The sequence below is a fragment of the Globicephala melas genome, chromosome 20, assembly GCF_963455315.2.
Source record: "Globicephala melas chromosome 20, mGloMel1.2, whole genome shotgun sequence".
NCBI classification, from domain to species: domain Eukaryota; kingdom Metazoa; phylum Chordata; class Mammalia; order Artiodactyla; family Delphinidae; genus Globicephala; species Globicephala melas.
The window spans coordinates 37818521-37834088 of NC_083333.1; the positions used below are offsets into that span (position 1 = coordinate 37818521).

Below are 15568 nucleotides of genomic sequence, written 5' to 3' on the forward strand. Positions count from 1 at the left end.
ATTCTATAATATTCTCTTATTATCCTTTTAATATCTATAGTACTTTTCTATTTTGCAGTTTATTTATTTCTACTTTGACCTTTATTGTGTTCTTTCTTCTCTTACTCTGTGCTTAATTTGCTCTCGTTTTTCCAGTTTAAGGTGGAAGTTGAGGAAGCTGAGTACAGCATTAGCAATATCCCACATGTTGACATAATATGTTTTCAGTTTCAGTGAGTTCAAAATAGTTTTTGATTTCCCTTTTGATTTCTTCTTTGACCACAAAGTTACTCAGAAGTGTGTTGTTTAGTTTCCAAATATTTGGAGCTTTTTCAGCATTTTAAATTTCTAATTTAATTCCATTGTGGTCAGAGACATATATTGATTGCCTAAAATCCTTTAAAAAAATTTTTAAAGTATTTTTTAAATTTATTTCTTTGCTCCATTGGGTCTTTTTTGCTTTGCCTGGGCTTTCTCTAGTTGCGGCGAGCAGGGGCTACCCTTCGTTGTGGTGTACCGGCTTCTCATTGGATGGCTTCTCTTGTTGCAGAGCACAGTCTCTAGGTGCATGGGCTTCAGTAGTTGTGGCACACAGGCTCTAGAGCGCAGGCTCAGTAGTTGTGGCGTACGGGCTTAGTTGTTCTGCGGCATGTGGGATCTTCCCTGACCAGGGATCGAACCCGTGTCCCCTGCATTGGCAGGCAGATTCTTAACCACTGAACCACCAGGGAAGTCCCAATTCCAGTATTCTTAATCTTTTGTGTAGATACATATTGCAATCTGGTGACATTTTCCTTCTGCTTAAAAATACTTCTTTTAACATTTCTTATAGGGAAAGTCTACTAGTAATGAATTCTTTCAGCTTTTGTATGTCTGAGATAGTCTTTATTTTGCTTTTGTTTTGACAGTTGTGGGTGTAGAATTCTAGGTTGATAGAATTCAATTCACTACTTTAAAGATGTTATTCCACTGAGTTCTCGTTTACATTGTTTCCAACAAGAATTCTCCTGTCATTGTTATCTTTGTTCCTCTGTATGTACTGTATAGGTTTTTCCTCTGGCTGCTTTTAACTTTTTTCTTTATTGCTGGTTTTGAGCAATTTGATTATTTTTTGTGCCTTGGTGTAGTTTTGTCCATGTTTCTTATGCTTAACGTTCATTGATCTTCTTGACTTTGTGGGTTTATAGTGTTTACCAGTGTGGACAAATTTTGGGTATTATTTCTTCAATTTTTTGTATTTCTCCTCTCCTTCATGGACTCTAAGTACACATGTATTAGACCACTTGAAGTTGTTGCACAATTCGCTGATGCTCTATTCATTTTTGTTGTTGTTTTGTTTTGTTACACGTTTTGTTTCATTTTGGATAGTTTCTATTACTGTGCCTTAATGTTCACTGACCCTTTCTTCTGCAGTGTCTAATCTGCCATTAACCTCATTCAATGTCTTTTTCATTTAGACTTTGTTTGTAATCTCTAGAAGCTCAATTTGGGTCTGTTTTGCATTTTCCATGCCTCTACTTAACATTTTCAGTGTTTAGCCTGGGTTTCTTAACAACTGAAATACAGTTCTAATAACTTTTCTTCATGTATAATAACTTTTTTTTTTTTTTCTGGTACGCGGGCCTCTCACTGTTGTGGCCTTTCTCGTGGCAGACCACAGAGTCCAGATGCGCAGGCTCAGGAGAGCCCCATGTGTAATACCTTTTTAAATGTTCTTTTCTACCAAGTCTAACATCTGTGTAGATTATGGGTTAGTTTTGATTGGTTGCCTTTTCTCCTCAGTATGGGTCATATTTTCCTACTTCTTTGCATGCTTGGCAATTTTTCATATGATAACAGATGTTGTGAGTTTAGTTTATTGTGTGCTATATATATTTATATTCCTGTAAAATGCTTGGGCTTTATTTTGTGTGAAATTAAGTTACTCAAAACAGTTTTATTCTTTTAAGTCTAGCTGTTAAGATTCGTTGGGTAGGAGTCCACGTAGCCTTTAGTCTGGAGCTCATTATTTGCAACTACTGAGACAAGTCCTTTCTGAGTATCATGAGGTTTTCCAGTCTGACTTGTAGGAACAGGTACTATTCCTACAACCCTGTGTGATAACCAGTTATTCTTATTATTAATGCTTTCATGTGGTTCTTTTCCTGGCATCAAGTAATTCCTCACACAAATGTACTGACCAATACTGTGTTGAATTCTCAAGAGATCCCTCTGCATATCCCCAGAGTTCGTTGTCTGTGTACTTCTTTTCTCTCTCATACTCTGCTTTGTGAACTCTAGTTACCTTGGTTTTCCCAGACTCTCAGCTCCATTTCCTCAGTCAGGGAGTCCACCAGTCTCAGCCTGGACTTCTCTTCCCTGTACCATGACCTGGAAACTCACTCAGAGAAGTAAGTTAGGGCTATTATAGGTATCAGTTCATTTATTTTCCATCTTCTGGGGATCACTGAACTGTATTGCCTGACGTGCAGTTTCTTGAAAACTGTTGTTTCATATGTTCTGCCTGATGCTTTCATTGTTTCAGGTGGGAGGTTAAATTGGTCCTTGTTACTTCATCTTGGCCAGTAGCCAATAATGTTCTTTAAGTCTGTTTTATTTTTATACAGGATCCAATTAAAGATTAGGCATTGCATGTCATGTCTTTGTTTCCTTTAATCTAGAATATTTCCCTGCTATTCTTTTTTTTTTTTTTTTTGTCTTTTATGACATTGGCATTTTTGAAGAGTCTAAGCCAGTTGTCTTGTAAATTGCCCCACAGTCTGGATTTGTCTGTTTCCTCATTTGATTCAAAGTAAATATTTTGGGGAAGAATACTATATAGGTGATGTATTCTTCATACTTCATCACTTCAGGTGGCCCAGTGCTAAGTCTGATCCCTTGATTAAGGTGGTTTCTTCCATATCTCTCCATTGTGAAGTTATTTTTCCCCTTGGTAATTGATAAATAATATGAGGTCCCATACTTTGGGATCAGTGGAGATCCTACTTTCAAACAACTCTTCACCCAACTGTGCATCAATGATAATCCTTGTCTGAATCGATTATTACATTGATACTTGCAAAATGACACTTTCCTAATCTATCATTCCTTTTGCATTTATTAGCTGACATGATTCTATAGAGAAGAGCTCCCCACTTTTCATTTTGAGTATCATTATGAGCTCATGTGCTTTTTTCTAAATTAACTATGTTATACCTTATTATAATGATCATGTTATTCTTTGGAATGTTCCATTTGTCTAGATTTGGCCAATGTGATATCTGTTATTGTTTAACCACACGATGCTTTTTTATTACTAGAATAACTTCTGATATATTACTACTGACAAGTAGGAACTGAGAAAGGGACTCCAGAAAGTGCGGCCTTATTCAGACTCTTCTTAGAAGTCTGCCTTCTTCCTGTGTACTCTCAACCCAAAGGCTTTCGGGTTGGAAGGAGATATTTCTGAATCAAATTACAGATCAATGTCCCCCAATTCTAATCCCTATTCCCTTTTTTCTAGGCATACCATACCTACTGCCATCCTAATCCTTCTGTTGGGCACCTCTCTCCTCCTCTATATTTATTTACAACAGTCAAGAGCAGCAATTGGCCAACCGGCCCCTATCCTGTTCTCCAGCCCATGAGCCCCAAGAACTCCTTTTTGCACTGGTCTGTGGGGGCCTTGGACTCCCCCTTCTACCTACTCAAGTAACTCTTTTATCACAACTTTAATGACCAGTGTTTCCATTTATAGGATCTTACCTAACCGTATGGGCTGCTGCCTCTGCCAATTTAAAGATAGTATTGAGGTTGCCTGTAAGACAGTCAAGCTGCGTTGTGACAGTGAATGCCTGACAGACGTGACACCTTGTGGTGAGTCTCAATTGCGGGATAATAAATTGTTAATTTAATTTTTTAATGTTTATTTTTAATCAATGATGATAAATTTTAAAATTAGTGGTGTAATTGCATTGTTTTAATTCATTCATTCAGAGTTCCAGCTCCCTAAGTTTCTAAGAACTACCCCCTTGCTAAAAATCAGATGCTTGGTTACATTATTAAGCTAATATAACTGATCTGCATACATAATGGAACAAGATAAAGGAATGGAAGGGGGAAGGGAATTCACATTAATGACCACATATCCTATGCTGTGCTCTCTGCAAATGAGAACTTATTCATATAGCGCATCACATTTTGTAAACTGATTTTATATACATTAAGTCTCAGGTACTCTTTGTCTCATAGGAGAGGTGTAAATATATTTTTGTTTATTTTGTGTGTTTCTGCAATTTTTTAAACAGTACAAGTGATACTGTTTTATGTCCTATTTGGAGCCTGAGATTTTCTGGTTCCATAACCAGAAGCTGCTACCTAGCCCTTCTAATGGACGGGAGAGCTAGTTTATTCTTAGACTGTCTAGCTCTGAGCTTGCTCTGAATCTCAAGCTTTTCTATCCACAAAACACTCAGGGGGGTTTCAACTATTTTTCTATATATTAGATTTATTGGCACTAACTTGATGACTTCCAAAATGTACTTTCATGCCCAGGTAGCTTGAATACAAGCCTCTTTCAGTGATCTAGAGCACATCATACAAATAACACTTTGCACCTTATATAAAGACAATATTGCTGATTTTTCAACACGGTTTTTTTTTTTCTGGCCGTGCCACACAGCTTGTGGGATCTTAGTTCCCCAAACCAGGGATTGAACCCGGGCCACAGCAGGGAAAGTGCCGGGTCCTAACCACCAGACCACCAGGGAACTCCCCCTGACAACTTTACTAATTATTATTACTCCCTTCTCCCCCAGATGTGGGCAGAAAAGGCATTTTTACTCTCCTTTTACAGGTGAGAAAAAACAAGATCAGAGGTGTTAAGTGCTATGACCCTAGTGCCCCGATCTCCTGTCCCAAGTTTGGGGCTCTCTGCAAGCCCATGCTCCTCCTTTCTCATGACCCTCCCCTCCTCCTCTGACCCTCACCAAAACTACTTTTAATCCTTTTGGAAGAGAAGCCCACCTGCACAATGGTACACATTGCCTTCACACAGTCAGAAGCTTTGGACGGTTCCCCAAGTAAAGCTGGAAATATTAGAAGTAAAATGAAATGAAAGCAAAGTAGCCATCTGACAGAAGTTACTTGTTCCCTTCTGCAGTTGAAGACCTCAAGTATTATTCCATTGATTTGTTGAACATTCCACATTGGCATATAATCTGGCAAATCTCTGAATTTATACCCCAGATCCCTGCCCAAATTTTAGCAAAGAGCCAGGGCGGACATAGTGTTTTTTTCTGTATAGATCCTTGTGTTATGGGCGCTGGGATATATGGAAGCAGGGACTGAGCAAAGGACTCGGTGGGCGGGTGGAGAAGGACATGTCCAGATGACGACCTGTTAGCGGCGGTTGTTGTCGTGGTCATCTGTGATAGCAGCAAGAACACAAGCACACTGAAGAGGTGGAGAGAGGAAGCCTCACACTCCTCTGCCTCTGAGGCAGGACAGGATGGGGTATATGAATGTGAGGAGTCACAGTAGACCTGCAGAGAGTCCAGCTGAGTAGGGGAATATTTGTCTTCCAGCCTTGCCTTTTCTTGAGTACTGGCCCCTGGGAACCAGTGGAGTAATCCTGAACATAGTTACTATATTTCACGCTACAGAATTTTCTGAGTAGATAGCCACTTTTTCAAGAGATATCTTTTTCACATTTTGTTGTTGCCAGTCATAGGCTTAAGTGTGGGTTTCTTTTACTCCTCAGTGGCACTCAAACTTTGACTGATTCCTAATTTATTTGGCTGTGGACTGACAAAAAGCTGTCCCATCAGTGTTCAATGATCAAAAACAGTCCCTTCTTTTTTGACAGATGAAGAAACATCTATAGGGAATGCAGAAGGATCGTTGATGAAGGTGTTACAAGCCCGGAAAAAGAACACCACCACTGAGCTGACTATTGAGTCCGAGAGGGCGTCGTCAGATAAAAGTGCTGTCAGCTTGTCAGGCTTCATGAATGAGCAGCTGGACTTTAAGAATAAAAGTGATATTATCAGTACACTAAATGACATACTGCCTTATACCTCAGAGGGAAATCTAGGAGATGTGGAATCAACATTATTCCCATTCATTCAACTTCTTTTCTCAAATACACCAGATGGAGATATGCCGCAGGGCCTTTTGAAAGGCAATACAAGGAGCCCTTCTGTTAAACCTGTACCCAAAAATTCAACTCATAAAAACAAATTGAGGAAACTCCATTTTGTGGAACATTTGTTAGATGCAGAAACTCAAGAAAAAATTGATGAGGTTAAAAAGGAAGAAAAACCTGCCACGCGTACGCGTTCCAACATTTCAAGTGCCACGTTTAAAAGCTACATCTTTCAAAAGAAATTGCAAACTGCCCAACCACAGAAAGACAGCCTCGCAAACACTGAGAGTACAGAGGAAAGGCTGCTGAGAGTGAACAGGGTCCTCAAGGGCCCAAGGGGCATACAGAAAATGCACCTCAAAGCAGTGGGAGATGAGAGCGTCAGGGGGAAACAGAATGCCCAGCCATCTGAGGCGAACACTGCTGAAGAAAGAAGGCTCAGGAGGCCATCCCCAAGAAAGCTGAAACAGCTTCTCATGGTTCAGAGTCCCAGGAAGCTGGTGGGAAAGTCCTCCAATGCAGAGTCTTCATTCATAAAGGAACACAAGGCAGCAGGCTCCTCTTCCCGGAAACAGTACTTCAAGGGCAGGCCTTCTGCCTCCATCCCTCCAAAATCCCCATCTGAGGTTAAAAGCACATCAAAAGACTTATCCAACACTCTTCATGTTTTAGAGGATGCGAAGGCTAGAACTAGAAACATTAAGGACTTCGAACTAATCTCACATTCTGGAAAAAAATACATCTTCCATAAAATTAGGTCTCATCGGGTCCACAGAAAACCCAAAGGCAAAAGGAGTGGAAAGTTCAGAAAGAAAAGTTCACTCACTAGAATGATGCTTGCAAGCCCTCCGTTCTCTGTACTGAGGAGTCTCATAAATTCCCCTCCACGAGAGGCTGTTTCATCTTCAGGAGAAGTGACTTCTCAGGAAAAGCCTTTTCCAGAATTATTTTCTCCTTCAGACCCTTCTACAGAAAACACTACTTCAGGAAACAATACTGCACAAAATGTTTCTGAAGAAATTATTTCTACAGGAAACTCTACTCTGCCAGGAGGAACCGGCCCTGGAAACACTACCCATAGGAACGTGTCCACTGCACATTCTACTGTTGCTGCAGACAACAGTATGCCAACTGTTCAACACACCAACCAAACACGATGGGAGTACCACAACACGGGCACTGAATTATCCTCTAAGCCCACAGGCTTCGCTTTCCCAGGGCTCACATCCCCGGGTGATCAAGTTGAAACTCAGCTAAACCAGCAGCTACGGTCCCTCATCCCCAACAATGACATGCGAAGGCTCATTTCTCATGTTATCCAGACTTTAAAAATGAACTGCTCGGAGACCCACGTGCAGCCGGCCTGTGCCAACCTCATCTCTAGAACAGGCCTCCTGATGAAGCTTCTCAGCAAGCAGCAAGAAGTAAATGTGTCCGAAGCGGAGGGGGATACGGACCAGTGGAAAGCTGACAACTATATCAGTGAGAGCACAGAAGCCCAGAGTGAGCAGAAAGGGCAGGAGTCAACTGAGGTGAGGGTAACCCCTGACACATGGGAGCTGGACTTTTACTCAGTTTAGGACACGCCATTAACGTGCCCAAGCAGGAATGCCACGGGCTCCTAGTCTCTATCTTATCTTCAGCCATGAAACGGGCTAAGACAGTGATCTCTCACTTTGCTCATTTAGACAGGTGGCACTATTCCTGGGGCAGACGAGAAAAGGACATAACACAAGATAAATAAATTGTAGATAAATAAATTGTAGAAGAAAATGCTAATGATAAGATTAACAACATTAAATTTGGCTTGTTCTTATAGAAGCTACTCGCCTGAAAGGATTGGGTTTTATAGTAGTTTAAGAATAGTTAGCTAGCATTTAGAATAGGTTTAAGAATAGTCAGTTTTTATCCCTTCTATCTCCTTGTTTTTAAAAAGTTGTTATTTGTTTTTTTAGCTCACAAAAGAAGTTCCAGCATATGGCTATAAGAACAGACTCATCTTGGCAATATCCATATCTGCAGTAGTGACGATTTGGGTTACAATTCTCTGTCTCATTGAGGTAAGGACAATACTTAATTCAGATTCAGAACTCACAAGCTGAGAATGAAATCCACCTTTCCACCTACTACTACTTGATTCTTCTCTTTAGTCATAAGGACTGACATACACTTTGTTCTTTTACTGAAAAGTATATTCCTAGGATGTTTTCTTGTGTTTTCTTTTTTTGTTTGTTTTGGCTGCGTTGGGGCTTCATTGTGGTGCACGCGCTTCTCACTGAGGTGGCTTCTCTTGTTGTGGAGTACGGGCTCTTGGCGAGTAGGCTCAGGAGTTGTGGCGCAGGGACTTAGTTGCTCTGCAGCATGTGGGACCTTCCCAGACCAGGGATCGAACCCGTGCCCCCTGCACTGACAGGCGGATTCTTAATCACTGCGCCACCAGGGAAGTCCCCACAGGATTTTTAAAGGAACTCCACTCCCAGGAAATCTCTATGGAATTGGATCCATGATGACAAGCCATTGGACTATTTTGACAAGTTAAGTTTATAGGAAGGCCAGAGCTGACATGATAGTAAAATTCCTTCAACTCAGAAAACGATGCTGATTTGATGTACTCAGCAGTCACTCTCATTCTACTTTTGATTTCTTTCCTTGTTGGCTGAAATGATGAGAGATATACGATCTCCAAAGTCATGGAGCTATCAGTCACCCTGGGAGAGGTAAAAGGACATGCCTAAACGATAAAAGTGTGATCTTTTCAATTCCTTAGGTTTACTTAGCATCTTTCTTCTCCGGTGTATTAGGAATTGTGTAGATAGGTTCCATTAAACCACTGCAAGTAAAATCCTGCAGCAGGCTACCCTAAAGTATGTCATATTTATAGTAGCCTATTCCTGGAGGTAGCCTGTTTACCTTTTGTTCGGTTACACAATGGTTTATTACTTTTCCCCACAGGCAGTTGCTAACATTAAAAGAGTGGTTTTAATAAGCTGACAATCTTGATTCTACCCTTCGAATCCAACCTACTTTATTTACCTTTTCTCTTGTAATGGCCTCCCTCCATTCCAGCCAAAGCGGCTCCTCACTATACGCTCGTTACACCATACCCATTCCTACTTTGGTCTGTGCCTTTGCCCATCTAAAATTCCTTTATTTTGCTTTGCCTGTGGAAGTCCTATGAATCTCTGAAAAGCCAACTCAAGTTCAGATATCTGTCTTCGTAAAGCCTTCCCTGAATACTGCAGCCCTCCTGATCCCAGTCCTGTGAGGTTTGTCACCATTTCTTAGGGGCCATAGCAAAGCGGTCCCTCCCCTCAGAACTCACAAAAGTGGTAAGCAGTTTTTTAAAAGGCAGCCCCCCAAGAGAGAAACACCAAAGTTAGCACATCATGGAGCTGAGCAGAGGTCCGTAAGGACCAATGGCTTGCAGCCCTATCAGACTTGACTACAACCTGACATGATGTACTAACTTCTAACGAGAAATGTGTCTATCTGCAGGAGGGTTGGTCAGTAGTGAAAGCATAGAAAAGGTGAGGAGAGACCAGCATGGGCAGTGCCCATCCTCACATTGCCCGAGAGTAGAGATGGCACCTTAGGCAGCATAACTGACGAGTCAGGGCCCCTAGCCAGGCTGTGCCTGTGGAGGAGATGGACGGATCCAGCTACCTCAGGCCTTCCCATTAAATTCTGGATTCAGCTGATTCCTTTTCTAATTCTGTTCTCACCACGTAGCCTTCGATCATGTGATTGTGCTTTAGTGTGCCACGGAGGCCTGTCCCACAGAAGGCAATTCTCTCATTGTGCAGACACAGATGCCCTGTGTGTAGAAGAGATGTATTTCTCATTGTCAAGTAATAATTTGGCATTCTGATTTTTGATCAATCCTGTGATATTGATAAAGTGCAACCGCCACAACAGGAAGACGTGAGTTCTCTCTTGGTGAGGAAGAGTATGATTTCTGAGCCAAGAGGCTGGGGACTGGCATGGGGTCAGCTTGCTAGTCATTGGCCATTGCCCAGACTGTACCCTCTATATCTCCAGGTGGCATATGGCCTCTTGCCTTTTTAGAATTTTGGGAAAGTCCCCTTTTTATTGTTTTTAACTTCTAGGTAGTTTAACCTTACATTTGTTTTGTTTTGTTTTGTTTTGGCCTGCGGGATCTTCGTTCCCCAAGTAGGAATTGAACCTGTACCCTCGGCAGTGAAAGCGAGGAGTCCTAACCGTTATTTCCTCTCCCCACTTATGTGATAAGCTTTTTGAGGACAGGGGCCATGCAGTGTTCTTCCTATGGTAGACAATAATGGGGTTCAACGGAACAGAGATGAGGCATTATGTCAATTCCACAGTGAGGAATAATGCAGCCGAATATTTACTTGAAGTAGCATAGAGTCCAGCAGTAGACCCATGTGTTGTTAAGACTTTTGAAATGTCATGTTTCAATATTCCAATCAGTGGAAGAAAATGAATAAATGGTGATAGAATAGCTGCCTAACTCCTTGGGGGTAAATAATAGCAGATCCCCATTTTTCATCTTAAATAAACGTATTTCCATAAATGTGAAGAAAGACCACATAAAGGTATTAGAAGAAAATAAAAGCAATATTTTTATAATCTTATGGTGGGAAAGAGCCTTCAGAGCCTGATGCCACAAGCAGAGCCTTTGATACATTCCACCATCTTGTCTGTGACACCAGCTTAGCACTGATTCATGCCAAGCGTAAGATGAAGAGTTTTCCATATATTGTCTGATTTAATGCCCACAGTCCTGTGAGGATGATATTACTATCCCTCCTTCATCGATGAAGGAGATCAGTGTGAGGGCCCAGTGGCCAAACCAAAAGCAGAAGCCAGTTTCACCCGACTGCAAAGCTTGTGCTCCCTACTCCACTCTTTTGTCGTGTCTCCTTAGAGACAAAAACACTGGAAAGATTCGAAACCCTGAAATTCAATGAAAGCCAGTATTTCTTTACTATGAAGAGTTGTTTGTTTGTTTGTTTGTTTGGAGGTGGTGGGGTTTGGCCATGCTGTGCAGCTTGCGGGATCTTAGTTCCCTGACCAGGGATTGAACCTCGGGCCACAGCAGTGAAAGAGCCAAGCCCTAACCACTGGACCACCAGGGAACTCCCAAGAGTTTTATACGTCAACAAGAAGAAGACAAACAGTCTAGGGGAAAAGGGGGCAAGGGCTGTGAAGAGTAGGAGGTGTGTTGACAGTCTGCCACCATATCTGCCCGTCCTCTCCTCATGGCTCATGTGGGGTGGGTTTTGTTAGCCAGGCCTTTGTCACCTCATGACGTAAAAATCATCTCTAATATTTTCTTCAAGTACTTTTATAATCTGTCTAGAATTTGTTGTATTTCTTTTTTAGTGTGGTTGAGGTAAGGGATGTAACTTTTTCCCCCTACATGAAGATCTAGTTGTTTTCAAATCTTTCACTGAATAGTTTATTCTTTCTTCCCTGGTCTAATATTTTCTCTTCATCTGGACTCTATTCTGTGATCCAGTTATCTTGTCCTGTACCACCAGTACCAATATCACACTGCTTAATTCTAGTTGCTCTATAACATATTTTATATCTGGTAGGGCAAAGTCCTAATCTTTGACCTTCTTTTTCATACATTTCATAACTATTCTTACATATATTCTCTACCAAGTGTCAGCTGGCTAGGTTTTATTTAAAAATTATTTTAGATATAAATGGATTGCATTGAATTTGTAGGTTAATTTGCGGAGAATTGACCTCTTTACAGCATTCTAGGAGGATGGTATCTCATGCCATGTAAGTACTTCTTCTTAATGTCTTTCAGAAAAGTTTTAATATTTTCATCACATAGGTCTTACAAATTTGTGGTTAAGTTTATTCCTAGGTACTTTATGCATTTTTATGGATATAGTAAATGGGATGTTTCTTCTGTTGTTTCGTTAGTTATTTGTGTTATATGGGAAAGCTATTGAGGCTTATATGTTGATCTCTTGATTTTGTATGGAGCCATCTGCCTCATGTTACTTCCAGTAGAATTTCGGTTGATTCTTTTGGTCTTTTTAGGTCCCTCATTTCATATGCAAATATGTTTGTCTCTTCCTTTCCAATACTTTGTTTTTCTTACCGTACTGATTAAGACCTCCTCCACAATGATCAATAGTAGCAGTGATCATGGGCATCCTACTCTTGTTCTTGACTTTAAAACAAAGCTTAGGTTTCTGCTAGATACTTTTATTTTCTTTTCCTACTTCTAAGAGTTTGTATTAGGAATTATCTGTTGAACGTTATCTAAAACAGTCAATAAAATATATCGCCGGCTGCATGCAAGACCCTAAGTTAGGTACTGTGGAAGAGTCAAAGGATTTTGAAACAGGGTAGAATTCCTTGCCTTAAAAAGTTATCATCTCACTGGGTAGATAAGATATAAAGTAAAAAGGATTGAATAAGGATTTGGAAATAGTTGTAATGGCTAATCATGATCATGTTTTCTTTCAAAACAGACTTATTCTCACAGAATCGCAAAAGACGAAGATAGAAAAAGCAGCAGAAGGTAAATATTGGTCTCTGAAAGCAGAATTTTTCAACTAGAGGAGAACTTAGAACTCATCTGTTTCCATTTCCTCACCAAAAGCCGCAAGAAAGTTTAATTACCCTAATGGTTTACCCTAATTTATGTATCAGCAGAATTAGCTCCCCAGCCCAAGCTGAGTTAGAACAGGACTGGCACAGATTCATCTGCTTTCATTAGCCTTTAAGGAAAGAGGGTGGACGGGGAGGGGTTTTGGTTGTACCTGTTCCTGCTGGCCTGACGCCTGGTTCCTAGGCATCAGGCCAGACCAGACGCCTTCTAGGAGGCTCTGGGGTCGGGAGAGCCACATGGTTGGGGATTTAGGGGCTGGCCTCACTCAAAGCTGACGAAAGGTAGAACATATGAGTCCCTTCTGTAAAGTGGCAAGAAAACTTCCCTTCTCATCCTACTGTTTTTCAGGCCCCTACTCTCTATTCCCTTTATCCCAACCTCATGGAATTTTAACTGGGAGAAACTTTAGACAGTAGTTTGTCTCTTCCTTTTATAATAAGGAACTGGAGAAAGAGAAAGGGAAAATATCTTGTCCCATGGTCATACTGCTAGTGATTATCAAAAAGAAGATGGTCCCTTTCCACTGAGGACTTCTCTACTGATCACACTGTGCTTGGGCTGTGAGCTAGGTTTTATGTCACAATTCAGTAGACACATACTATATGGACAGAAGTAGTTTCTGAAACACACTTATTGTGCACTGATTTTTGATCTATTCTATTTGTATTCAAAAAGAGTATTTTGTGCTTCCCTGCTGGTCATGGCCTTTAAACTGATTCCACTTTACACTGACACCTCAATGCTACCCTGCAGTATGAAAGTCAGAGAGCTATAGATAACTTTGCTTGTTGGGTTCACGTGTTTACTTGGTGTGATTCAACTTATAGGATAGAGCAGCCAGGAAATAAAAGCACCTTCTCCCCACACCCACACCCCCAGCAAATGCTGCATGTGCGACTAAGTGCGAAGCGGACGGGTGTGAAGCGCATCTAGAGAGTAACGTGTTTCTGCCCAGGGCCGTTGTGCAGTGTTTTCACCGCACGAGGGCACTTGGCCAAGGGCCAGGAAAGGTGAACGGGGCTGAAAATCCTGCCTATACTCCATGCTAAGCCACATGCAGTGGTCTCCCCGGAGACACTGGGGGTCCATTTTGGACGGACACAGAGAACTTCTGGAAGGCCAGCGTGCATGGAATGAATTTCAAGATCCCGGGGCTTTGGTGATTTTGCTCATTGTGATTATGGACTGAGGTACCCATTTAGTCCTGATAAGACCAGAGATAACACATTGTGCGAGAGATGAAAAATGACGTGTAACACTAACTGTGTGTGTTTTCCTCCGAGGGGCTTTTTTCGATTTCTGCGGCGTAAGAGAAGCTCAGGGGAAAGTGAGAGTCAGGTAAATTTGAGGAGGGTAAAGTACTGTGGCCAGAGAAAGCAGGGGAGATGCAGAATTAATATTTCCCTTTCTGTGTTCTAGGAGGGCGTTTTCGCGACAAGGGGGCCACTTTATGCCACGGACCTGCCGTAGAAAGAGGATTTCACCGCCAAGGGTCAGAAGGGAAGGGGTAAGGAACTGAAGTAGCACCGACGAATGGGGTCAGAAGGACCAAGACAACTGATGGTGGCAAGACAAATTTTATTATGCTACAGTTGCAGATTATATAGGCTAGAAAAAGGGAGGTTGGTTGCCAGATGGTGGTTTACATCATCTAGGGACTGTCTCGGCTTCAAGGTTAACTTCCCTGGGAGGAAACCCATAAGCCCAGAATCATGCAGAATAACCTGCGTGTGCAGGGGGGAGACAGCTTTGCTCGTCTCAGTTTCCATTCTTTCTGATCCCTGGGCCCTGGTGGTTTATCTCCCGTGGAACGGAACAAGGAGGGGAACAAGTAGGCACGGTCCCTTCGAGCAGTGGCGGCATGCCTGGCATGTCCGCAGCTGGCTCTCAAGGCTGAACGTTTCCCACAGGTCCCCCTTTTTTATTTTTTAATTTTTGTTGCAAAATAATTCCATGAAGCTTAGTGCCGAGAGTAGTATATTGTTGCATGAGGATACGAAACAGACATGAGAAGATTATTATCAATAATAGGCAAATTATGGCCAGGGTAATAAATCCTGACAACCCTCCAGTAATCCAAGACTGAGGGTTTAACCACTTTAAATGATCCAGTAAAGTTTGAATTACATCTTCTGGCGAAATGTCAAGATGTGCATTTTGCATATCCTGAATTTCAGCATTTAACTTTTTAAGATCAAGACTAATATTATTATCTGACCAAACACTCAGCAGATGCATTGTTACTTTCTCTCATTCCCAAATAGAGTCATTATACTTATAAGGAGTAACACAAATCCATGTATACTTTGCATGACAAGCTAAACGCATCCTCAATTTTAATGCTGCCATCTGATCTCCTCTCCTTCTTCTTCTTTTTCTGAATCAGCACTGTCAAATTTTCGTGAGAGTTGCAGAGCTTCTTCAACTTCTACACTTGTTGTGAGCTGTGGCGAGCCATCTATTTGCTAGCCATCAACCTCTCCCCTGCAGAATGGCCAAATTTATCAACAGTGAGAAAATTTAAAATAAACAAAGCATGATTTTTAAGGTTATGTGGTGGTGTTCTGTATGATTCCCCCTTTTTTATTTTTTCAATAGTTAGCTTTAAAGATCTATTTGCACGTTCTATAATACCTTGTCCTTGAGGGTTATATGGAATGCCTGTAATATGGGTAATTTGTAATGAACTACAAAATGTTGCAAAAGCAGCACTAGTGTAAGCGGGCCCATTATCTGTTTTAATAATTTTAGGAATATTCATAAATGCAAAACAATGTAATAAACGAGTAATAACATGTTTGGTAGCCTCTCCGGTCTGTGCTGTAGCACAGAGAAAACCAGAATAA

General features: G+C 41.3%; 1 protein-coding gene across 3 annotated transcripts in view; it reads left to right on the plus strand.

The window, feature by feature from the left end:
• The window catches only part of LOC115849272 (leucine-rich repeat-containing protein 37A2-like), a 48472-nt gene extending 33133 nt beyond the window's left edge, over positions 1–15339 (plus strand). The window contains exons 8-14 of one of the 3 annotated variants that reach the window (XM_060289926.2): positions 3716–3834; positions 5825–7635; positions 8059–8163; positions 12583–12632; positions 14006–14060; positions 14142–14229; positions 15109–15326. In XM_060289926.2, coding sequence (XP_060145909.1) covers positions 3716–3834; positions 5825–7635; positions 8059–8163; positions 12583–12632; positions 14006–14060; positions 14142–14192 — 2191 coding nt within the window. In that variant the 3' untranslated portion in view covers positions 14193–14229; positions 15109–15326. Of the gene's footprint in view, positions 1–3715; positions 3835–5824; positions 7636–8058; positions 8164–12582; positions 12633–14005; positions 14061–14141; positions 14230–15108 lie in introns of all 3 variants that reach the window. The other 2 variants (XM_060289923.2, XM_060289924.2) reach the window with 2 other exon arrangements.
• The last annotated feature ends 229 nt before the right edge of the window (positions 15340–15568 follow it).